Genomic DNA, 25,889 nt, shown 5'->3' on the forward strand with positions numbered 1-25,889 from the left:
GGAGTTCACCTGGGCTGACCTGCATGACTCACTCGTGTGCCTGGGCCTCGGTGGCCAATCCCGTGTGCAGAGGGCTGGCCTCAGCGGGGATGCTGGACTCCCCTGTTCACTGCTTAGTGTCTCCAGGGTAGGCAGATTTCTGACAGGTCAGGGTTCTCAAAAAAGCACACGTAGAAACTTCAGGGACCTCCCATGGGTTAGCCCTGAATCCATCGCGGGAGCAGAGGCTTGAAGTTGGAGAACAGCAAAAGAGTCTCATTTTCTTATCCACTCCTGAAATCCTTGGCCTGAGCCTAGTCCCTTCACCTCTCTGTTCCTTAGGGCTTTCATTTCCAAGTGATTGCATGGGGCCAGGCCATACCTGGGTCTTCCAGCTCTCAGATTCCTTGATTCACAGCCACGCGAGCTGCTTCTCTGAACAGAATGCTAGAACTGTTGGTCCATTTATTCGGTGATGGGCGCAGACTCAGTCAGTCAGTAGCTCCTCGTGGTATTGGGCGTGTGTCTGCAGACAAAGTTAAGGGGAGCTTCTAGAACAGTGGTTCTCAACCTTCCTCATGCCGTGGCCTTTTCCTACAGTTCCTCATGTGGTGGTGACCCCCAAACCATAACATGATTTTCATTGCTACCTCATCACTGTCATTTTGCTACTGTGATGAATTGAGTGGCCCTGTGAAAGGGTCATTCGACCCCCAAAGGGGTCGCGACCCCACAGGTTGAGAACCGCTGTCCTAAAGGAAGGTAAAGGTCAGGGCTTTGGGCAGCGCTTCAGGGATGCGAGTCTCCACTGAATCAAAGATGTTTCAGTGAAGATGCTAGTAGCTGCGCCTCACCTGCTGCCACGAAGCTGCTTTTGACTCTTAGCAACCCAGGCTGCAAATCTTTCTGAGAGCAGAAAGCCTCATCTTTCTCCCAGGGGGTGGCTGGTAATATTCAAACTACCAATGGTGCAGTTAGCAGCCCAGCTCCTTACCCACTGTGCCACCAGGGCTGCTGGTATAGGCCTGCCACCAGGCAAGGATGGTAGTGTAGGCAGAAATCAGACATGGAACAGAGGAACTGAGCCAGCTCCCACTGTACCCCGGACTTTGTGTTGTCTAAGGAGGTACAACAGGTTCTGATTGAACTTGGCTTTTTGGAGACACTAAGAGAGAGAGAGAGAGAGAGTTATGGTCTTGATGATTTATTCCATTCTGGCTGACAGTGGACCTGAGCTCTCTTGAGCTACTCCTCAGAGTCAGCTTGCTCACCAAATCCCTGGAGACTTGGAGCAGAGATGTGTCTCTTGTGTCTTGACGTGTGTCCATCACCATAGAGAGGAAGCTGTTGGCACGTGAACTTGAAAGCAGTTGTTGGGGATGGGGTGGAGTGCAGTAGGGTTCAAGTTGGGGCTGGCCAGTTAGGAAGCAAAGAGCGATCTCTGTGAGAAGTATGCCCTGGGAGGATGTGTGGCTGTGCGGCATCCCTGTTAGCCAGCCCAGGGCGGCCCCAGGGGAGATCATGTGTCATGGCCGCTGGATTGAGGACGGACCATGTCCTAGGTAGGAGGGGAAAGAACGTGATGGCCTTATCCATACCTGGGGAGGGGGTTGTGTCCCAGCTCAAGAGGGAAGCTGGAGATGAAAACCATTAATCCATAGGCCAAGAAGGTGCTAGGTGTGTGTGGTGGCCTGCAGGTGCTCCGTGAGCAAGCGGGTGGTGGTCACGGGGTAAATGGAGAGGGACCTTTTGTTTGGGAAATACAGACAGTGTCTTTCCCAGGACAATGACAGCAAAGCCCCTCTTCTGGGTCTAAACGGAATTTGCCTGCCCTCCCCACCACCTTCATCCAGGCTCCGGATTTGGGAAGAAGAACAAAGACATGTCCACAGAGCGAGACTTTTTCATGAGGATGAAGTGCACGGTCACCAACAGAGGCCGAACCGTCAACCTCAAGTCGGCCACCTGGAAGGTACGATGGCCTCGGGCTGGGCCTGGAGCCCCGGTTGGGCGACGCTGGGCCCCGAAGCCCTGCTCCCAGAGCCTGGGCCTGTGTCTGACTCTTGCTGATCTCCAGGTGCTGCACTGCACTGGCCAGATGAAGCTCTACAACCAATGCCCCCCTCACGGCAGCCTCTGCAGCTTCCAGGAGCCCCTGCGCTCCTGCCTCATCATCATGTGTGAACCCATCCAGCACCCGTCACACATGGACATCCCCCTGGACAGCAAGACCTTCCTGAGCCGCCACAGCATGGACATGAAGTTCACCTACTGCGATGACAGGTGAAGCAGGGGCGTGTTGGGTGGGGGGGGCATCTGGTGTGCCTGCCTGCAGTGTCGGGGGGCGGGTCTCACCTGCATGTGTGTGTGTGTGGTTGTGTCAGTGGTCAGGGTCTGGGGTCGGGGCATCCATGTGGCACTGCTGGGTGTGTGCAAGTGCGTGAGCCTGTTCAGTTCCATCAGTGCAGCTCAAGGGGTTCCTACTGTCGTGTCCCATGGCCTCCTCCCTGTAGCGGCCTCAGAGTCTGTCTGCAGAGTTGTGTTGGTGATGGTGGTGTCTACACAACCTTCCACATGTGGACCCGGCTCCGGAGGGAATTCCAGGCAGGCTTTCTCCCCCAGGACATAAAGTTCATGGTCTTTATTAAATGATAAAGACAACTCTGTCCCTAGTCTAAAACCTATCAATATCCCATACTTAAAGAATAAGAAAGAACATGGAAGAGAATGTAACTTCAGGAAAGGGTAAAGTGGGAGCTGGAGATGACATGGAAATAACTCAATTTCAAGGCTCCAATATATTGTTGACTGAAAGTTAGAGCAGTGGTTCTCAACCTGTGGGTCAAGACCCCTTTGGGGTCGAACAACCCTTTCACAGGAGTCACCTGATTCATCACAGTAGCAAAATGACAGTGATGAAGTAGCAACGAAAGTAATTTTATGGTTGGGGGTCACCACAACATGAGGAACTGCATGAAAGGGTCGCGGCATTAGGAAGGTTGAGAACCCCTGACATAAAGTCATTCTAAGTTATGGTGCATTCATTGTCTTCCTTTTAATGGCTTTCCATGTTATAGCCTATAAGCACCACGCTTTCGATAAAAGAAGGGCATGGGGCATTGGGCACTGAGCCAGTGCCTGAAGAGGGCATGTCCCCAGCAAGGAGAGGCCTTGTGCCCCACCTCCTCCTGTGAGTCAGGGCTAGTAGGCAGCACAGATACCTGATGGCATCTTTCGGGCCTGTGACTCATAATGTGGAAGGTAACATTGCCGAAAACTTCTGCTGGACACCTGGCGTTTTCAGCCAAGTCTTGCCTTCCAGGCACCTGGTTCGCCGAGGCAGGCTCTGCCTGCAGTGCTGCAGGCAAGAGGAAGGAGGAGGTGGTCCAGACTGGCTGTGCTGGGATGTACTGATGTTGGGCTTCGCCACTCGCAGATTCATTGTTCAGGGCTTTCACCACATCTATTACAAGTGTCTACTTTAGACCTGTCTTCTACATCACTTTTAGGAGAGTTGGGTCCATTGCTGTTGCTTCAGTAGCTTGTTTTGCTTTGTTTCACTTGGTGTTGGGATGAGAACTGGCAGGAAGTGGCACATGCGTGCACACACACCCATACACACACACTGACACGCCCTTCTCCTAAAGCCCTGTCTTCCTGATTGAGAACTGCTGTCCCAGAAATCCCACACGTGGGTGCCTTTGATAAACCGAGTTCATTTCCCACCATTTAGGAGGTGTAAAATTCACAGTGCTGGCTCCAAGGGAAGGCTTGCTGTCTCTGTCAACTCTAGGGGGCAGTGCTGGTCTCTTCAGCTCCGTTCCTGGCTCCTGGTGGCTGGCCACCAACTCCCCCATCTCTGTTTGCTTGCTGGCTTGCTGAATTTGCTCTTTTTCATAGCTGGTAAGGGAGACTGAGGAGGCTGTTTGTGCCCATGAAGATAGACAGTCGCAGAAGCCCTGTCCTATAGGATTGCTATAAATCTAAATCTGCTCACCAGCTGTGAATCAATCCATATAGAGATCGACTCAAAAGACACCCTACTCTAATCCTGCTTCATGAACGTAACAAAGCCCGCCCAATTCCCAAATGGGATCACCAAGGTTAGGATTGATGACACATTTTTGTGGGTGAGAGGGAGACACGATTCAATCTATAATAATAACCTTTTATGATAAATGCTTCAAAACCAGTACCTTCCTACATTAGCCAGTGGGGAACGGCTAACAATTCCGCCAGGAAATAACCAGGTGTACTAATGTCTGGCACGCACAAGAGGCTACGATTTCCCACAAAGGGGATTGTTTTCCCTCCGGGAAAATTCGAGCAAATCTGAAGAAAATGCAAGGTAATTAGGATCTCCAAAAGCACTTTTGAGGTGCTTTGGTACTTTTTACTAGTCACACAAAAAGAATAAAGAGATCATGGCTAAAAGGAGAACACAGAGGAAAGAGGAGAAAGCGCTAAGAGATTAGGAAGAGGCTTAAAGCAAGAAGAAGAAGATGAAGAAGACTGCCCACACGGAAAAAGTCTCCACTGGACTCCCTTGGACCACTGACCAGGAAGGGGCATAGTCTTGTCCTCACAGGCAGAGTGCATTGGAAACAGTGTTACCACAGGTAGAATCAGGTTAAAATTCAACACACTGTCCGTCATGTGTTTTCCCTTTGTACCCACTTTTAATTTGTCCTACTTTCTGTCATCTCCTGCTTTCTCTTGGATTGAGGTTTTTCTGTATTTTATTTTATTGTTGCTGTTGGGGGAGGGGGGGTTGTATTATTTCCTGTATATGAAATCCACGATAGGGGAAGCTATAGAAACAGTAGCTAAATAAATCATTCCTTAGAGTTATGATAGATAGAGAGGGGGTGGGGAGTAAAGGGGAGCTAATAATAACATATACGACCAAGAAGAAAATATTTTAAAATTGATAATAGTGCTGATTGTACATATGTTTTAATAATATTTAAGCCATTTTAATGCGTGGTACATGAATTATGTGCCAATAAAACTGTTCTTTTAAAAAAGGAGACCTATAGAAATTTATACACAGAAATAATTAAATAAAAGAAAAGCCAGATAATAATAAACAAAAATATTGAGAATGTTGGTTACCTAGAGAGGATAGAGGCAGTAGCAAATATGACCAGAACAGGGTGCACAGCACAGCTTCAGAGAAAAAGTTCTACTCCTGCAGCTGGATGGCAGATATAAGTGTGTTCATTTTTAGTGCTATTATTTTAAGATAGATTTCCATTGGCATAGTATTTATTTATAAAAATAATACATCAATAAGGTAAATAAATATATTTAAATTCAGGAAAAATAAATTCTAAATGAATATGCCAAGGTGGTATCATTTAGGTAAATGTCAAAGAGCGATAACAATACTGTTTTTGAAACAAATATATTTATTGGGGGGGGGGCGAGGACTATTGTCTTGTATGTAACTTTCAGGCTGTGCCCAGAACCACCTGCTCCGAATCATCTGAGATTGAGGTCAAAGAAAGCAGATGGCTCAGCATTCATTTGTCCCATACCTCAGAAAAAAAGGGTCAGAGGACCATACTAATATTTGAGACAATAAACATTCTGGAAAGCGAGTTCTTTAATAACATATATATTGGTTTACCTTCATGTATATGATTGTCACTTGCTAGGATAAAGGGGTGGAGAGAAGAGTGGAAAGATGAAAGAAGTCCCAGTCACTAGTATAACTGATCACCTCTTCCCCACTTCTGCCAAAGCGTAGAGTGTACACTCCGTTTCCTAAAATACAGACCTGCTAATTAAGGAACTGTTGTTTTATTTTAGCATCTTCTATTTATCTAATCTGTTACATCAAAGAGGTAAAGAGATGATTCCTGTTACCTAAGACTTTATAGTTGAAAGCATGAGTAACTTGTACCACAGTGAATGGGACAAAATAAGACATTCCATTTACCTAAAAGGAAGCCAATAGTTATTCCCAAGTAATTTACGGGTAATTTTTAAATGGGTGTTTATTCAATTCATGGAAGCTGCCATCTAGTGGCAAAATAGAATACCTATGAAAAAACCAACCTGTCAAAGAGGGTGGGCAAAGTCTTTCTAATGCACATAATCCCACTATGAATTTTTTTAGTCAGTTTTAGAAGGCTTCCCATATCTTATAAATAAACCATCCAAGCAAATTATGTGGAGAGGAACAATATCACTGGGAGGGGGGGCAGATAATGAAAGATTCATATTAATATGGAATGACATCGACTCTTTTCAGAGAAGGGGAAGGACTGAGGACAACCCTCTTGGGTCATTGAATTAAAGGGCAAAGCAATCACAGGAATTGCCGCTTAATAAGTTAAGATGCTGCCACGTCTAAGTCTGTGAACCCACATGACGATTCATTATTTTTGAAGAAGTCAGAAATGGTAAAGATACAAAATGTTAAGGAGAAAGTTGAACATCCTGGTGATAATGTCACTAAAAAATTTTTTTTAATGCCGTGAGCTATATAACACACGCATGCCCACCCTAATCCACCTGGAAGGCCGTGGTATTGAAGTCTGAGAAGAAAATAGGCTGGCTTCGGGAAAATTAATAGTACGCTTGTATATATATTCCTTGCACATTGGGAAACATTTGGTACAGTATATTATTTTAAAGGGTAGGTGTCTTTTTTTTAAGTCAAAGGCACCTTTCAGATGAATACATTACATGTAGTTATTTTAATTTCCTATGCAATTTCTTCTAAATCACTGTGCAGACTTACATGTTAACCGTTCGCTACACATTTTAGGTAAGAAGAGTGTGTGTTTTTGTTGGTTTTTTTTACAATGTAGGGGAAGGGGAAAAAAATGTTTAAACGTTTTCCTCGTGCTTCCGTGTCTCCTTCTAGGTGACTGTTTCAATCTAGATCAGTCTAACAGAGTTAGGGAATACACAGAATGCTTGGATGTCATCCTGTCTGCCCAAACCACCCCCTGTCGAGAGGTAGCTGGGCAGGGCTTCAGCAGATTCCACTTCAAAGCTCAGTATTGTCCTTGCCTGCCTGCCGTTGAGTGGATTCCCATTGACAGCGACCCTATAGAAAGAGTGAGACTGCCCCCACAGGGTTTCCTCGGCTGTGCTGGAGACTGCACCACCACGCTCTCTGTTAGCATCTGAACACGTAACCACGGTGCCACCAGGGCTCCAGAACCTCACGATCCAAAGCGGATTCCTTCTACGGGTTCTGCGTCAAGTCAGGGTTTGAAGATTGCCTTCCACTGCGTCTGGGCTGGAAGGCGATGAGAGGCAGTGAGTGAGGGGATGGCTCAGCCACCAAAGGCGGCCCTGGCAGTGAGCAGCCAGGCTGTCTTCCTCTGTATCGTCGCAGCACATTGTCGGGGTGGGGGCTGTCCTTGCCTTCAATGCAGAGCTGGTCACAGAGGGTTCAGAGAACAACCTAGCCCTTGAAGGAAACACAGGCTGACGTAGTGTTGCTTAAAACAAGCACAGTCTGGCTGTAAACATACCAAGACCAGCAGGAAGCCCAGGAATCCGAGTGAGTATTCTGGATATTTAGGAAATTCCATTCCAATGCTTAGAAGCATCAAAAAAGAAACCGAAATGAAGTAAATCAAATGTGAGCCGAGGAACGGCCTGGCCGAAAGGGTGGAGGAGAGAGAGCGGAGGACTTTGATCTGGCTCTTGAAGACTTTCTTCCTCTTAACCAGCCTGTATTCCAGCACCCCCTTGTTTGCATGATTGATTTTCTTAGCAAATCCTTCTCTCACCTCATCAGCCACCACCCGCCAGACCTCATTTGCCCGCAGACTGTGGCCGGGACATTCTGGAGTCTGGCTGCCATGCCCCACAGAGGGCAGGCACACTGGGAACAGGGCGGGCCATCCTGGGCCCCAGGCAGCTGGAGGCCTCTGCCCCATCTTGGGGAGGCCAACGTGGTGGCTAAGAGGATCCTCTTCGCTGTAGCACTCGGCCGCAGGCCGTCTATTTGACCAGAGCCTCGGAGTGTGATTGCAGACCCATGAACGAGTGTCACTGTGCGCTTGGGAGGCATATTCGACGCTGCAGGGTGGAGCCCGATGGGCTGACACGCGTGTTTACTTGCGCTAATGCTGACTTCAGAAGTTAATACGCCTCCCCCACCCCCGGCTTTCTTGTCTTCGGCTCTCTTGGGGCAGCTTTGTCTTCAACTCCCTCCCGACTGCATCCCACCACGGCCTGTCTTTCCAGCTCATGATGACAGAGTAACTGCTGATCTAGTGCCTTAGAGCCTCTTGCGTTTCCCTCTTCTCGAAAAACACCGCAGTCCCACAGGTGGACTTTTCCGAGTGATGAGTTACTTCAAACTGATACTGTCCTCTCTCAGTGAGTCAGTGGAGTTTAATTAGAAAGAAGAAAGGAAAGAATATATAATAGATATATATTATATATAATTTCCCTTGCTCTTGATGGAGAGAACAAATGAAATGGTGTCCTCACAGCCCAGCTCTGAAGGCCCTGCTCTGGAACCACGGGAAATTAGCTGGGAAAGGCCCTTCTGCCCTGGAGGACCGGCCCTATAAACAAGCTCGGTTCATTCGCCTCCTCGCTGGCGTCTGTGTGCCTGCAGATAGAGGCGAATGACCATTAGCTTTAAGTTGGGGTTTCCTGGCTTTGTGAAGTTTGACAACTCAATTGTGTTTGGGTTATGTGTATTTCCCAGTTTTCATAGTCGTCAGTTTAAAGGAATGAAGAGAGAGACATTAAATATTTATTTTAGCTGACAAGATAAATGGAAGCAGCGACCAGGAAGATAGCTGACAAGTCTGAAAGCTAAGTTTGTTTGTCCACTTGCGAAGCATGGCTATTGTGTGCCTTGCGATGACTGGCAATTAGATAAAGGATGGCATATTATCAGGCAGATAATAATAAATATTTACTTGGAGCCCTGTAACTTTAAATACTAACCTTGGAAGAAGATTTCCCTTCGGCCGGGAGTAGAATCAGCTCTTTCCCAGGAAACCCATGGCCTCATTTTGAGGGTCTCTAGAAGATTCTAGAGCAGTCCAGAAGCTAAAGCAGTTTCTCTAGCAAATCACTGAGCCTGTGGGTGACTAGCTAGCGATGGTCAGCAGGGCCCCCCAGCGCACGTCTGGTACCTAACCCCAGCTGGAAAGGCGAGTCGTGACTCGGGCTCCGAGGAAACGCAGGTGTAGCGAAGGAAGGACCAGCACTGTCCTCTGTCCTCCGTCCACCCTAGCTAAGGCGCCGTGGCCAGGCTGCTGGGCTGCCGCCAGGCCTCCAGGTGCTGCTGCAGAGTTCAGGGACTTCGTGCCCGACTACCTCAGGGGAAAGGCCTGGAAAATCAGCTATGGCAAACTCTGTGGACCACTGGATGGCCAGCGGGTGTTTTCCCTGGCCAGAAGGAGGCCCGTTTCTGTGACTCTGGCTCTCTGTTTCCTCCTTTCCTTGAGACCGGGAGTGGGAAGCAGCAGGAGCCGGGGAGACACATCTGAAGTCACAAGAAGAATTCAGTGGAGTGGGTTCCTCAGCACAGAGGGGGGCTCCACCTGCTCACTCAGCAGAAGGGCTAGCTAGCCTGTTCCTCCCACTTGGGCCCACGTCATTTTCACTTTCCATTTCCATTGCCCCTTGCTAGCGCCAGGCTGAAGAGGAACCTGGAGACCCTAGTTTTCATCTGTGCTACGCCCTGGCCACAAATACCCCATCTCCCGATCTCACTCCTTTATCTGCAGATCCCAGGGAGGTCGCTTTTAGGTCCCGTGCCAGTGGCTCTTCGAGAATGAGTGTCTGTGCATATTGAGGGGCAAAGGAAGTCCCCCGAATAAGTGCTTTTCCTTCCCCAAGCATGACTACAGGAAGGGCAGGAACAGTGGGGGTTTGGGTGGGGCCCCCAACTGCAAGCTGACCACGGACTGGGTTGATTATGCTTGTAAGACCGGCCCCGCCCAGCATGCTGGGGTGTGGGCATCTGAATGCCTGCATTCTGTTTCCCCCTCTGAGCTTCGCTCCCTGAGCCCCTGCCCTCCTCCTGCACGGGGCTGATAAGCTCTCCCTTGCCCACTTGCTGATTGTCCATTACTGTTCTTCAGAATCACAGAACTGATTGGGTACCACCCTGAGGAGCTGCTTGGCCGCTCAGCCTATGAGTTCTACCATGCCCTGGATTCAGAGAATATGACCAAAAGCCACCAGAACTGTAAGTCCTAGGGGTGTCCACGGGGCTTCCCTGTGTCCTTGGAATCTGGGCCTGTGTGGGGTGGGACCAGGGAGACAGGAGTGAGGCTTAGTCATTTCCTTTATCGAGGCGCCGTCTTGTGTGGTGCACACACTCCTCTCCCCTCGGGATGGCTAGTGACCCAGGGCTGCCACCAGCCCGAATGACACCCTCATGCAAATTAGAACAAGGATGTCTTCCTCCGGAGCCTGGCCGTCTAGTGGTGACGTGTCGGCTGCTAGCTGCGAGTTCAGCGCTTTGAAACCATCAGCTACCCTTGAGAAGGAACGTCTGTGAAGAGTTATCATCTTGGCAACGCACAGGAGCAGGTCTGCCCTGCCCTGTAGGGTCCCTGTCCTGTGAGTCGACATCGACTCGGTGGCAGTGAGTTTTCAGATCCCTTCCTCCACCCAGGCAAGACCGCACCCAGGCTCCCAGCTTGAGTGGAGCAGGGATGGGAAGGCAGAATCTCCGTCCCCATCTACCTCCTCCCCTGAGCAGCGGTCTGCACCACAAGCCGTGTGGACTATGCTGCAGGCAGCAAGGCCACCTGTCGCCAGCGTGGATTTTGTGCTCTGTAGAGATGCAAGTGTGTGCTTCGCGGAAGATGAGCACTTGGAGAGGTAAAAGAACGTGCACGATCCTGGAGGAGGGCCTTGAAGGGTCCGGAGAGTGCTCGAGGGACAAGAGAAGGTAGCATGTTACCAACTAACTTCCACTCTGGTGGGAGGAATAGATGGCTTGATATGAGATGTGGGCCGCTGCTCTCTAGGAGCTTGTTGGCTGGACTCAGAAAACTCAGTTGCAGGAGGCTCTCCAGGCCGCCAGGGAAAGCCGGGAAGCTGTGCGATTCGGCCAGAAAGAAATCCCGTCGTGTCAGCTAGGATCTTCCGCCGCGATGGCAACGTCCTCTGGGCGTGCTTCCACATGTAGCCACTGAGCACTTGAGATGTCACTCGGACAAATGAGGAAGTGGATGTTTTCCTTTGCTTTCAACTTTTTAACTTTAAATTGCACCCCCATGCTGCTGGCTGCCGTGTTAGACAAGGTAGTTCTAAAGCTTTCCCTTGGCCGTGTTCCCATTCCGGCTTCCCTTTGGGAGCAGATGTTCCTGCGTAGTGCACTTGATTCCATACTGCCCATCGACATGCAAGGACTCGGGACCTACAACCCTGTTTTGGCCTGCTGCAGGTAATAGAAAAAAGTGGGATCCACCCCTTTCCTAGGGGCTCTTACTTCTAAGGAGGGACAAGGAAGGCTGTGAGCTACATGGGAGCGAGTGGCTCACAACACTAACCGCACAATCTTGCTTGGCACTGGGCACAGGGCAGACGTTAAGTGAACAATCGCCCGATGTGACGAAAACATATGCTGAGAGAGCATGATGCCGAACAAGTGTCCGTAGTGGTGCAGACAGAGGTGTTGAGATCATAGGAGGATTGAACATGACCAAGTTAAGTCTGAGAAGCTCCTGCGGAGTCTGCCGACCTTGGAGGTCCAGGGTCTGTTGTGACCCAGGTGGCAATGAAGAGAATGGAAGGAAGTCTGAATGTGCACTGCCCCGACATTCATTCATCAGTCCCAAGGTCAAGACAGCGTCTGCCCCCAGGGCATGTACACAGGGCGCTCTGACCCAGATGACCCACTGATTTCCCAGGGCCTGGCTTTCTGAGCCTCCCTTCCGTTAGCCGTAAAACTAAGGAAAACCAAGCCTTCCTTTCCAGACGAGGGTGAAGCCAACACTGAGGACAAATGCAGACGTTCCTGGGAATTGCAAAAGGACAAATTTAACTCTGTCTTTAAGGGGGGTGGGGGGCGAGGTAAGGGATACTCTCTCATCAAATGAAATGCAAGTTGGCTTCTTATTAAGAATATACAATGGAATACCCCCCCTTCTTTTTAGAAAATCTTTTACCCATGAAAACAACCGGAAGAGAAACATCCCCTATCAGTTTTCTCCTGACTGCAGAAAATGTTGTTTGCTACCAAATGAACGCACCAAGCATTAGAACCCCAAACCATTTTCTACAAAGGCAGTTTGACACCTGGGGACCCAGGGTTTGTCAGAGGAGAGCTGTGCTCTGCAGGACTGACTTTCAGCGGCTGACTTGGGGGGAGTGGCACGTCAGGTCTTTTGTTCCAGGCTTCTCAAGGTGGGCGCAGCCTCCGCACTTTGCATCGGGAGTCAAGTGTGCTCGCTGTGGCAGCCACCCGCCAAACTCCAGGAAAACAACTTCACTGCCCACGGAGTCAGTTCTGACTCATCGCGTGAAACTGTCCCTGTGGGTCCCAAGGCCGTCACTCTTTACAGGGTAGAAAGCCTCTTCTCTCTCCCGCAGGAGTGGCTGATGGGTTCAAATTGCCCACCACTTGCAAAATATCATCCCTATGCCACTAGGGCTTAGGGACCCTTTAATTGTTGCTGTGAAAAGTCAAGTCGATTCCCACTCATTGCAATCCTTTATGCGAGGTGAACGGCTCGCTGGCATGCCCGATGCTGTAATCGTGATGGGAGCAGACTGCTTGATCTTCTCTCCTGCCGAATTGTCAGGTGGATTCGAACTGCCAGCCTAGCAGCCAGCAGCTGAGCTCATAGTCCCTGTGCCATTAGAGCTCCTGTTGAACCACTGTTGTTGTTAGGTGCCATCGCAAACAACCTGGTGCACAACAGAATGAACCCCACCCCGTCCTGCGCCATCCTCACAATTGATCTGATGTTTCAGCTCTTTGCTGGAGCCACCGTGTCAATCCAGCTTGTGGAGGGACGTCCTCTTTTCCCCTGCCCCTCTACTTCACCAAGCATGATGTCCTTCTCCGGGGATTGATCGTCTCTCGACAATATGGCCAAAGTACGTGACACGAGGTCTCACCATCCTGGCCTCTAAGGAGTATTCCGGCCGTACTTCTTCAAAGAGAGATTTCTTCATTCTTTCGGCAGTCCATGATATTTCAATATTCGCCACCAGCACCGTGCTTCAAATACATCAACTCTAGTTCAGTCTTCCTTCTTCCATGTCCAACTTTCATATGTGTATGAGACAATTGAATAGACCGTGGTTTGGATCAGACATGTCTGAGTCCTCAAAGGAGTTTCCTTGCTTTCAACACTTTACAGAGGCCCTTGTGCGGCAGATTGACCCAAGGCATGCATCCTTTGGTCTCTTGACTGCTGCTTCCATGAGCAGTAATTATGCTTTCAAACAAGATGAAATCCTTGACATCAGTCTTTTCTCCATTGATCAGGATGCTACCTAATCGTTCAAGTTGTGGGGATTTGAGGCTTCTTTTACAGTGAGTTGTAATCCAAAATGAAGGCCGAGATCCTTGATCTTCATCAGCAAGGGCTTCAAGTTCTCCTCGCTTGCAACGAGCACAGTTGTATCATCTAAACATAGAAGGTGTTAATAAACCTTCCTCTAACCCTGAGGCCACATTCTTCTTTGTGTAAGCCAGCTTCTGGTGATCTGCTCAGCATACAGATTGAACAAGTATGCTGAGAATATGCAACCCTGACACACACCCTTCTTGGTTTTAACCCATGCAGAATTCCTTTGTTCTGTTTGAGCAACTGCTTCTTGATCCATGTACAGGTTCCACACGAGCACAATGAAGTGTCCTGGAATTCCCATTCTTCTCAAAGCTGTCCATAGTATGTTATAGTATACACAGTTGACTGTCTTTGCATAGTCAATACAAGTAAACATCTTTCTGGTGGTTTATGTCCTCAAACAAGATCCACCTGGCATCAGCAATGATGCCCCTTGTTCCACATCCTCTTCTGAATCGGACCTGAACCTCTGGCAGCTCCCTATCAATGTACTGCTACAACCGTTGTTGGATGGTGTTCAGCAAAATTATACTTGGCACGTGCTAGCAATGATATTGTTCCATAGTTTGAGCATTATGCTGGGTCGCCTTTTTTTGGAATGGGTACAGATAGAGATCTCTTCCGGTCAGGTAGTCAGCTAGCTAGCTGTCTTCCACATTTCCTGGCGTAGATGACTGAGTGCTTCCAGGGCTGCATCGGCTTGTTGAAACATTTCAGTTGGTGGGCCATCAATTCATGGAGTCAGTGCAGTTTGAATTTCCTCCTGCAGCATCGTTTGTTCTTGCTCGTATGCTGCCTCCTGAAATTGTGACATGTTGACCAGTTCTCGTTTTGTTTTGTTTTTGCTTAGTGACTCTGACTCTTTGCTTCATCTTCTTCTGGTGCTTCTCGCATCATCTGTTATGTTGCTTACAGAATCTTTCGCTATTGCGACTCAGGAATTGGATTTGTTTCTTTAGTTCTTTCAGGGTAAGAAATGCTGAGTGCATTCTTCCTTTTGGGGGTCCATATTTCACGGTCACATTTGGTTTTGTCTTCTAAGCTGCTTTGAAACTGTTCGGCAATGTGGAACTTCAGCCTTTCCTTCATTTGCCTTGGCCACTCTGTGAGGAAGAGCAAGCTTCAGAATTTCTTCTGACATCGACTTTGACCTTTTCTTTCTTTCCTGTCTTTTTAATGACTGTTTGCTTTCTTCATGAATGATGATCTTGAGGTCCTCCCACAGCTCATCCGGTCTTCTGTCCTTTCCCACAGATGTAGTCAGTTTGATTTCTGTGTATTCTATCTGAAGAAGTCCACATGTACAGTTACCGTTTGTATCGTTGAAAAGGGGTATTTGCTATGAACAAGTCATTGGCCTTGAAATTTTCGATCATGTGATCTCCAGCTTTGTGTCTGTTGTCAAGCCTGAATTTACAACTACTTTCCTTCTTCTTTGTTTCCCACTTTTGCATTCCGATTGCCAACAATTACCCGAGCATCTTGATTGCATGTTTGATCAATTTCAGACAGGGGGACATTAGTAGAATGCTTCAATTTATTGCTAGCGTTTGTGGTTGATGCAGAAATTTGAATAATAGTTCTATCGATTTGACTCCCTTGAAGGTGGCTGGATATCACCCTCCCACAGACAGTATTTATATTTCAAGGTAGCCCTTGAAAGGTCCTTTTTAGTGATGGATGCACAGCTGTTCCTCTTGATGGTGACATTCCCGGCACAGTAAACTAGATGGCATGAATGCTCATTAATGCCTAGAATGCTCATTTTCATATGTCCCATTTCATATTTCTACAATTTCCAATTTTCCGAGATTCATACTTCCTACATTCCAAGTCCTGGTTATGAATAGATTTTTCCAGGTGTTTCTTCTCACTTTATGTTGTGCCCCATCAGCCAGTGACGATCCGGAAGGCTCCACGCCTACAAACTTGACTCCTATCCAGTCACATTGCCCTGGCTGACTCTGCTTTGAGAAGGCTGCTCCTCCGCAGTCACATTTCAAGCACCTTCCGACCCGTGCGCAGGGCAAATCCTCTGGCCGTCCCGCTGGCAGTGTTCTGCTTCCACTCGTGAGACCTTCAGTACCCGACAGTGTGTCCCCGCTGGGCACAAGGTTTTCCTCCGCTCATTCCTCTGAAGTGGACAGCCTTGTCCTTGCTCATGGTCCGATCTACGTCCAGAAGCTCTGCGGAAACCTGTTCCCTTTGGGTGACCCTGCGGGCATTTGAAACACCAGGGACGCTGCTTCCAGCATCACAGCAGCACGCAGAATCACCGCAGTGTGACGAGCTGTTGGACTGGGTCATTTGACACACTCGAAGGTGACTCACAAGAAGAAACAGACCACCGGCTCTCTTCCCGGGAGAGGCCCAGTAGAGCTGCTGTGAGCTCAGAGCCTGACACCCAGTCAGAAGAGCCCAGCAAAGTTGGATACGCTGCATGTGTTGGCGGTTGGGTTAAAGCCATTGGAAGAAGGATCTCTCTCACCTCCCTCCCCTCCACTCTCGCTTTCTCTGTCTCTCTCTGAGATTGTCTTTGGGTTGGTGCAAAGAACGTTACACACAAACTCACACTTGTTCTGGAGAGCTCCCTGGGCACCCGGGCTGTAGGCTGGGCCAGACTGACACTCCAGGGTGTCCTGACTTCCCACACGCATGCGTGCGTCCCTGCCCCTGAAGGTTTAACCTTGCCGGGACTGGAGAAGGTCAGTCCCCAGACCAGCCCGACTTAATTGAAAGCCGTCATTCCCAAATGGATTAGCTCTGTATGCAGTGTTACTCTCATGGTGGGGAGGGGGGATAGAGGGGGAAGGGGGTGCCCAGTTTCTCTTTGTTGTATGAGGACGTAATGTGCTTTTAGGCAAACAAGATTAAAGGCCATAAAAAGCCTATCTACAGAATAACAGGCCCCTCACCAAGGCTGTCCTTAATGAGCAGACGATTAGAGAGCTGGCGTAATTATATTCCACGGACCTGAGCAGACCCTCGCCTGTGAGCGCTAGAGAGGCAGTTAGACCTTTGCTGGCTGCACTGTTTAATCAGCAAGAATTAGGGCCTTGAATTGGGCCCACATTAGAGTGTCTGAACGCGTTAGCTCCGGGCTCTTGAGATTGTGCAAGAATCACTTTGCTGCACTGGGAAGCCTCGAGGGGACCGATAACGGAGAGCAGGGAGGACGAAAGTAATTTCTCTCGGCCAAGTGCACGTGATTGTGTAAGACAGAGACAAGAGCAAATTAAGTCTTCCCGGCCACTTGCGGCTTGGGCGAATGCACAAGAGCACTGTGCCCAGGGGCCCACGGCCTGTCCTCTTGCCCGACTCGATCACTGTTGTCGTGGGCAGCGGTAAGCGGGTCACAGCCCCTCTGGCCTTGACCTGTACAAGAAGACTACATCCGTCCTCTCTGTAGCATAGGGTTTGCTAAAGTGGGTGGGCTAACCCCTCTGGAATATCATTGACGGCTTTTTGTGACGTGACCACGTCCTTCGCATAGAACCCAACAATGCCTTGCTGTCCTACGTGTCCCCAATGCACCCATCCAAAGGTGTGCTCACGGCAATCTGGTTCGAAATGACCCCAAAGTAGAAACAACTCATTTGCCCATCAGCAGGCAAATGCGTCACTTCTGGTGTGTTCGTGTAACAGAACACTGCTGTGTGTACTAGAGAGGAGCAGCGTGCAGAGAGAGAGGACGGCACGATACATGTCCAAAACACGCCGAGGGGAAAGAGAGCAGACACAAAGGAGTACAGGGTTTGGTCCTGTTTCCACGCAGACCTCAGAACGCCTCTGGGACAGCGAACGGACAGGCAGTCGCAGGGCTCCGAAGTGGGAATGGGGATTGACTGGCACAGGCCCCGGGAGTTTGCGGGCTGATGGGAAAGGTCCTATACCTTAATGGTGGCCAGAGTTACACGGGTGCATCCTCTCTGACCTGTACCCTGAACCTCAGTCAAGCTGATCGGTTAAAAATGTGAAACAAAGCGAGCCCACTAGAGAAGCTTAGGCCAGACACCTTTTAGACTATTGTCTCCTGTTTTTGCCAAGGGGCCTTTTAACAAATCACCACTTGTTCTGAGCTTCTGTTTCTTCAGATGTCCAAGGGGAATTTTTGTAGATGCCTTATGGCAATGGGATAGCTTGGCTACAGCCTGATAACGTGGTCCCACTGAGTGCTTTCATGGGCCAGCCGAGTTGTCAGCGCTTTCTAGGAGATGTTTGGGAAGGTCTGCAGCGCTGTGCATCCGTGCATTGCTGCGGGTCCCTCCCTCACAAGGAGAGGGTGACAGGAGAGGGTGACAGGGCCCCTCCCTCACAAGGAGAGGGTGACAGGTGTTTGCGTCAACCGAGCTGCATGCCTCGGCCTCACACTGTGGCCCCCCGAGTTTGTCAGCAGCGGGGGCATTCTGCGTCCACACTGAACCTGGATATCATTCCTCAAGGGCTCCTCTCTCCCTTGATGACAGCTCTGCCCATGCTGTCCATAGGACGGCCGGGGCAGTCTGCAGAGTCGAAGCGGTGAGGGAAAGACGGCTTTCATGACGTTGAGTTGATGTCCAGGTGCAATGAGGAGACTGTCACCAGGAGCGATGATCCCTTTCTCAGAGTCCCCAAGCTAGCAGGAGTCGTTAACCTCTCCACCCCCCCTCCTCCCCTGTGATTCGAGGGCTTCTGAGCCAGAGTCCGGAGAGGAGGATGGTCGTGGGCTGAAAGGCAATGGACGGATCGGAGCGCTACCAGCAGTTCTAAGACTAGCAGACGTTAACTTAAAGGCAGGGGTTGGTTTCTCTTGAGTGGCAGCAGATGGACTACTCTGAGCTGGGAAGAGAGAGGGCAATCCAGGCTATAGACCCCAGTGGACAAGCAAATAGAATCACCCGCAGGCTCCTAGCTGGGGAGCTGGGACGGAGCACCAAGGGGCCCGCACAGCTACATGTGAGGCTGCGTGTGTAAGCCGCTTTCTCAGCCCCAGCAGACAGAGGGGCATTGCCCAAGGTGCCAGGTCCGACAGATGCCTGGCAACCCTGGAGTGCCAATGTAGAAAGACACTGCTATTATTGATAAGCACGGTCCTTTTCAGCCTGCTTGTCGGGGTCCACCCCACGGGCTCTCCTCAGAGCCTCCCTCTGGGGACCGTGGGAAGCAGGGCAGGACTGTGTTTACCCGGCCTGCAGTGGAGCAGATGGGTAACGCATACTTGTCAGGGGAGAGTGATGGTCCCTCCCCGACTGGACAGGCCAGAAGGAGCCATTCCACCTCCCTGAGCCTCCTGTGCTGAGAATTAAAGTAAAGCTTTGGGTGAGGCAATCTCATCCTCCCTCTCCCCCTGCCCTCCATCTTCAGTATCTTGATCCTCAGTCTGGACAGTACCCCCACAGACTCCCCTCCCCTCGGGGTCTCCCCGCCCTGCCGTGGGCTCTGCTTACCCTCCTCCCTGACTGCTGGGTCTCTTTCTCCTCCCCTAGTGTGCACCAAGGGCCAAGTGGTGAGTGGCCAGTACCGGATGCTTGCCAAGCACGGGGGCTACGTGTGGCTGGAGACTCAGGGGACCGTCATCTACAACCCCCGCAACCTGCAGCCTCAGTGTGTCATGTGCGTCAACTATGTCCTGAGGTGAGCACAGGAGGGGCGTCGGGGCGGGCTGGGGCAAGTGGCATGAGTACAGGTATGGAACCAGGCTGGGGATGGGTAGATGCCCTGGCATGACAGGCCCAGGGAACCTGAGCCTCCGAGGACTCTGCTCCCCATTGAGGGGCTCTGCTGTGCTTATCAGTAAGACCCCTCAATATCAGCCTTCTTTGGGGCTCTCAGGAACACTGAGTCCCCCTTTTCCTGCCCCTTCCCCTGGCCGGTCATTTATCGCCATGCCTTGGCCCCAGAGGGGAAGAAAGCACCGGTATCAGTGATTTCTGAACGGGGATAAAGGGAATAGAATTGCCCACGCTTTCTAGGAAGAGAGCATGCTATCCCGTTACAACAGGGCACCTGGGAAGAACGCTAGACACGGTCATTGCCAGGGTGACAAAATTCCTCCCACCTCTGCTCCCTCCGTCCCCCACCCCCACCCCCCAAGCATTGCAGCTAGGCAGCTACGTGGTCAGAGGGCCCCAAGTGGCCTGCCGCCCTCAAAGCCAAGAACCTGACTGCCTGGCTCTTTACAAACTGCAGACTCACCACAGCTGACTCCCCACCTTTCCGCTGAGAGGCCTCCCTGCCAGGGTTTGCAGAGTCTTGGGGTGGCGGGTGTGGGCGGATGTGGGGGTCTGACACACCCTGTCATTCCTCAGCGAGATTGAGAGGAACGACGTAGTGTTCTCCATGGACCAGACGGAGTCCCTGTTCAAGCCCCACCTGATGGCCATGAACAGCATCTTCGAAAACTGCAGCGAGGCGGCTGTGTCCGAGAAGAGCAACTTCCTGTTCACCAAGCTGAAGGAGGAGCCCGAAGAGCTGGCCCAGCTGGCCCCGACCCCAGGAGATGCCATCATTTCTCTGGATTTCGGTGGGTGCCTCTTACCTGCGCTGGGACCAGGGCCACTCTGGTCAGGGGGCAGACATTCTTGTCTTGACAGGCCTCCTGCATCAGAACTGTCCTCCCCCCGCCTCCCCACCCCCACCCTGGGTTATGCTAACCATCCCTTAGTGGCCAGACCCTGTGCTGCTAGGAGAAAGGGACATCATCAGGCATCCTGCTGCCTGTGGCCGCCCTGGATCGGACCTCAGTGTGCATGGAGCCAGGCGGGTGGGAGAGGCAGGGGTCGTGGGGAGGCGCTCCTCCACCACAGGCAGGGTGGGTGTGAGGTGTGGGTGGCAGGGGCCGAGGGGAGGCTTTTTCAGATGGAGAAAGGAGATCTCTCTTGCACTGGGTCTGGAAGGACCCAGGTGGGGTTGTGGGCAGGGTGGTGAGTGGAACGGATGCTGGGGAGGTTCATCTCAGAGGCACAGCCAGAGAGAGACCCAAGCCCAGAGTGAAACTCTAAAACCCACTGCCTCCCAGGGACGCAGGTCACTGGCATTCAGTAGCGTTCTCAGCACTTCCCTCGCTCCCCTTCCAAGTCTCCTTGCCTGTGGGCTACGAAGCCCCTCCCTGCCCTCCTCTCCCTCTGACCCACTCTCCCCCCGCCTACCCCTGCCCTACACTGGCTCCTAGGGCAGCAGCCACAGCTGCCCGGGGTCCCCCTAATTGACAGAACTGTGCCTCAGCCCTTTCCGTGTGCTCTTCAGAGACCCCATGAGAATCATCACACTTCAGAGCAGTGGTTCTCAACCTTCCTAATGCAGCCACCCTTTCATATAGTTTCTCATGTTGTAGTTGCAGTTATTTTCATTGCTACTTCATCACTGTCATGTTGCTACTGTTATGAATCAGGTGACCCCCATGAAAAGGTAGTTTGACCCCCAAAGGGGTCAAGACTCACAGGTTGAGAACCACTCCTCTAGAGAATCCCAGGGGGATGCAGCTGCTAACAGCAAGGTCAGCAGTTTGAAATCACCAGTGGTTCTGCAGGAGAAAGACAAGACTGTCTTCCCCCATTAAAAAAATAACAACCCACAGCCTCAGAAACCCACAGGGACAGTTCTGCTGTGTCCCTAGATTCGCTGTGAGTCCGAGTTGGCCCGATGGCACCGAGTGTGCTTGGCAGGGCGAGTGGTTCACGGTATGTACCACTGAGAAGCACTGAAGAAAATGGCCCAGGTCTCTCAAACCCTTTTCGAATCTCTCTCAGGGAAGAGCCTGCACACACACGCCCTGTCCCCAGGGATCCTCTGCGAGTTACATGCTCCGGGAGGGAGGGTGCTCCTGTGACAGGTGTGTGGAAATGCTCCCAGGCCATAGTGCATGCATGGTGGGGGTACTGCAGAGCAGAGGGCTCTGCCTGTGGTGCCCTCTGTGTGTACAAGGAGAACTGCAGTACAGGGAGTGTGCAGTGGCCGGGACCTTGAGACATGGATCATAGGATCCTTCTCCCGGGGCAGCTCTGGGTAGACACGAACCTCCAACCTTTGAGTCGTCAGATCAGTGTGTTCCCTCTGTGCATCCCCACACACACACCCCACCCCAGGGGCTCTGGATGGACTCTTAGCCCCATCTGATGTCCCAGCTAAGCCTCAGCATGTGAGAGTCTAGCCCTCCTCCGGCCTTCTCTGCTCCCTGTGGGTCCTCTCTGCCCTGGGCTGAGTCCCACAGTGGAGGGTGTTAACCAAGCCAGGCCCCTCTTCCCCAGGAAACCAGAGCTTCGAGGAATCCTCTGCTTACAGCAAGACCATCCTGCCCCCCAGCCAGCCGTGGGCCAAGGAGTTGAGCCACAGCGCCCTGAGTGAGGCCGGGAGCCTGCCCGCCTTTACCGTGCCCCAGGCAGCCGCCCCAGGCAGCACCACACCCAGTGCCACCAGCAGCAGTGGCTGCTCCACGGTGAGTCCCTGCCCCAGGACAGGTGCCTCCTGCTTAGCAGGGCAGATGAGGACACAGTCCAGATACCAATACCTCATCAAGCCAACACAGGCCATGGCCAGGGTGATCGTGACCCTTGCCCGGTGTTAGAACCGTGTGCTGACTCTTATTGTCCACCCATCTAAATGGTGAGTGCCCCATAGCTTTGAGGGGGCCCCCACAGCACACAGAGGGGCCCAGTTCCCAGAGCCGGCGGCACAGTTTGAGTGTGTCTGCTCGTCCAGACAGCCTGTGAAGTGGCATTAAGCCTCATGTTCTGATGAGCCAAGGAGGCGTTGAGAAGTCAATGGATTGACCTACGTCATGGTGCCTGGGTAGCCTCTCTGCATTGTGAGCATGGTGGGCTCCCTCCACGTGGGCCCTCTGGGCAGCCTGACGTCTCGCCCTTGACTCGGTCCCCTTCCTTCCTGACTCCAGCCCAGCAGCCCGGAAGACTACTCCACGTCCTTGGCAGAGGATCTGAAGATTGGGGTGACAGAGCAGCTCTTTGCCATGGACACGGAGGCGAAGGATCAGTACAGCACCCAGGTGGGTGGCCAGCTGGAGATGCAGGCCCCTTTGGCACAGGGACGATGGTTTCTTAGACGAGGGAGGGTGCCGGGAAATGGAGGTATGGCTGTGTCTCTGCCCTGCTCACGGTTCTCACCAGCTCGGCTTCAGTGCTCTGCGATCACTTGCTTAGTGCACACGAACATCGTTTCTGTGAGGAAGCCCCCATGAAAACCAGAAACCATGCCCTGATTCATAAGCCACAGAGGGCACTTCCTCCTCCCACTAACACATCCCTCTGAAGATGCTTTGAAATCAGTGTTTCTTTGTCAGTGTTGTTGTTTTTTTGTTTTTAATCATTTTATTAGGGGCACATCAACTCTTATCACAATCCGTACATACATCCATTGGGTAAACCATATTTGTACATTCATTGCCCTCATCATTCTCAAAACATTTACTTTCCACTTAAGCTCCTGGCATCAGCTCCTCATTTCCCCCCTCCCTCCCCACTCCTCTCCACCCTCATGAACCCTTGACAATTTATAAATTATTATTTTGTCCTATCTTACACTGTCCAACGTCAGTGTTTTGTTTTTTTTAACCGGTGTCTAACTGGCAAATAGGCATTCCCATGCACCTTTTCAGAAGTGCCTTGATCCCGTACGTTCTCAAAACAGACGCGGTAACGGCTGAAGTGGGTGGACGGGTATGTGGTTCACAAAGCCAAGGAAACATATGCTCCCCATTTCCCTTCTTCTGAGTCCCTCATCCACATAACCCCCCAGCCCTGGCTCCCCAGGTTGTCATGTTCCCTCTGTCTCACACAAGTCCCTGATTCTCTGCAGAACCTCCCCTCCTCCGGCCCTTCCCTTCCCCTCTCTCCCTGCAGAACTCCAACAGGGGTTGTGCTTAGTGCTCTTTAATTCTCATCCTTAATGCACTACAGCATGGGCTCTCTGGTAGGACAGTGGGCCAAGCACTGGGCCGCTAACCACAAGGTCAGTGGTTCAAACCCACCAGCCACTCTCCATGAGAGAGCCGAGGCAGTGGGCTCCTATAGAAAGTGACAGCCTTGGACTCCCACAGCGGCCTGGGGGCTTGCTTGGAGGCTGAAGCAACTGGATGGCCCTGGGTTTGAGGTTCTTTTAGATTGTGGGGTTTTTTCCATTTTCTTTTTAGGTGTTTTGTTTGTTTGTGTTTTTAGGATCCCCCCCCCACACACACACATACTTTCCTGCCCTTATTGGGGCTATAATACTGTGCAAAGGTAGAAATGATTTCTGCTTCACCTGTGAGAATTCCCCCTAGAACCCAGAGCCTGGGGAATAACCTCCCAAACCCCACTGGTCCGCAGGCACACCCTGGGTGCTTACTGTGTGCTTGGTTCTGTGCCTGGAGGGTGAGGTAGAGGAGGGGGTCGGCCTTTGCTCGCACTCAGGCCTAAGCTCCGTAGGACAGTGAGATGGGCCCTCACCACCAGCGGATGCAGGCCTGCCTGGTTGGCTTGCTGGGTTTGGGCAATGATGATGGGTGGGCACAGTGGGGGGCAGTGATGGTGGAGCAGCAGAGCCCCAGTGTGGTGAGTGAGTGGCGCCTGGCACCCTGTGGCACTGGGTGGCATGTGGTAGATTGTGTAGGGAGGAGCGTTTCACATGCCAGGAACCCATGCCCACTCATTGGACAAGTTTGAATTTGGGGATAGGTCCGTGGTGGGCTGCCCGGTGGTGCTGTGGATGATGGGACTTGTGGTCGCCGTGTGTAAAGATTGTAGCCAGGAGAATGTGGGGAAACAGTACCAACCCAGGTTCTCCTCAGAGGGTACCATCGGGGTGGGGGGTGGAGATGACTCAGTGGCAGCAGCTGTCCTGGTTTGGGTTTGGTTTAGGCAGGAGCTGTGGCATCTGAGCTGGGCAGTGAGACGGCTGTGCTTAGGATGTGTGACTGTGGCCATGATCTGAGGGGGACAAGGGACAGACCTGGCCTGTTGGTGAGGTGTCACCGCCATTTGCTTGGTCTCTGCTCACTCAGACCGACTTCAACGAGCTGGACCTGGAAACACTGGCACCCTACATCCCCATGGACGGGGAAGACTTCCAACTCAGCCCTATCTGCCCGGAGGAGCCTCTCCTGCCGGAGAACCCTGGGCCCACCCCTCGGCACTGCTTCAGCACCATGACGAGCATCTTCCAGCCCCTGGCCCCCATGGCCGCCCACACCCCCTTCCTCCTGGACAAGTACCAGCAGCAGCTGGGCAACAAGAAGACAGAGCCGGAGCACCAGCCCGTGTCCTCCATCTTCTTCAGCGGCGGGAGCAAGGCGTCGCTGCCACCATGTTGCGGCCAGGCCAGCACCCCACTCTCCTCGATGGGGGGCAGATCGAATACGCAGTGGCCGCCTGACCCACCATTACCCTTTGACCCCACCAAGTGGCCCGTCGGGGATCCGCACCCTGAGTCCCTGGGATCACCACCACTGGGGACCTCGCCCCATCCCGCCATGATCAAGAAGAGGTGAGTGACAGAGGGGCTGGGCCAAACTGAGTGGGGTGGACAGGTCCCCAGGGTGAGGTTTCTGCAGAAAGCCTCCCTGCTCCCACCCTTCTCCTTTCATTCCACAGTTGTTGGACCCCCCCCCCCCCACACACACACCCCACACACACAGCTCAGACTTAAAATGCACTACTCAAAGTGCACAAGGCCTGGGCAGAGCTTGCTTTAATCAGGGCCAAGAGAGAGCAAGGGGAAGGGAGGAGCTGCCTGTCGAGGGTCTTGAACCTGAGGTCTCCATGCGGATGACTCCCCACCGAGTGCCTTTCTGGTCCAGTGGTCACCAACTGGACCACAGGACACAGCGAGGTATCTGAGGGACTGCTTCCACAGTCCTCTCTTGGAGTCCTGGGGGAGAAATGGGAAATCATGCACCCCTGTGTCCCTGCCCTCTGACTACCCAGTGTCCCCAGCAGCAATATCCAGGCCCCACCTCCACCCCTTCCTCCCCACCCCAGCGCCTGCAGGGTCCTGCAGCTCCGTTCTGACCAGCTGAGAGTGGGTGTAGCTTGGAGTAGCTGTGCCGTCATACTGCTTGGTTTATGGAGTCTTCCTCCTCGGTCATTGGTTATTCTTCCCTGGGCCCATGCCCTTTTTAAGAGAGCCCCAACTGCTCTTTAAGTCTCGTTATGAACAGCAGAATAAGGGAAAGGGGAGTGGAGTTCAGGGCACTGAAGATTAGGGGCAGAAGAACCTGCCAACCCCCTGACCCCAACTGCAGACTGCAAGCCCCTCACCCATCAGCTGCCAGTGCAGCCAAGGCTGAAGGCTGGCCGTGATGGTCGGGATGGAGAGAAGTTGTTCAGCACCTGAGCTGGGGGGCTCAGAGGTCAAACCACAGCCTCAGGCCCACCCCAACTCCTTGGAGATTCTGTGGTCTCCGAGGCT

At 51.8% G+C, this 25,889-nt stretch overlaps 1 protein-coding gene across 2 annotated transcripts in view; it reads left to right on the plus strand.

Annotated features, from left to right (window-relative positions):
- The window catches only part of EPAS1 (endothelial PAS domain protein 1), a 97,154-nt gene that overhangs the window by 64,567 nt on the left and 6,698 nt on the right, over positions 1–25,889 (plus strand). For both annotated transcript variants that reach the window (XM_075535925.1, XM_075535924.1), the window contains exons 5-12: positions 1,833–1,951; positions 2,057–2,262; positions 10,059–10,165; positions 18,977–19,124; positions 19,799–20,013; positions 21,737–21,924; positions 22,381–22,491; positions 24,484–24,965. In XM_075535925.1, coding sequence (XP_075392040.1) covers positions 1,833–1,951; positions 2,057–2,262; positions 10,059–10,165; positions 18,977–19,124; positions 19,799–20,013; positions 21,737–21,924; positions 22,381–22,491; positions 24,484–24,965 — 1,576 coding nt within the window. The remainder of the gene's footprint in view (positions 1–1,832; positions 1,952–2,056; positions 2,263–10,058; positions 10,166–18,976; positions 19,125–19,798; positions 20,014–21,736; positions 21,925–22,380; positions 22,492–24,483; positions 24,966–25,889) is intronic.

Source organism: Tenrec ecaudatus, chromosome 17 (genome assembly GCF_050624435.1).
Source record: "Tenrec ecaudatus isolate mTenEca1 chromosome 17, mTenEca1.hap1, whole genome shotgun sequence".
NCBI classification, from domain to species: Eukaryota; Metazoa; Chordata; class Mammalia; order Afrosoricida; family Tenrecidae; genus Tenrec; species Tenrec ecaudatus.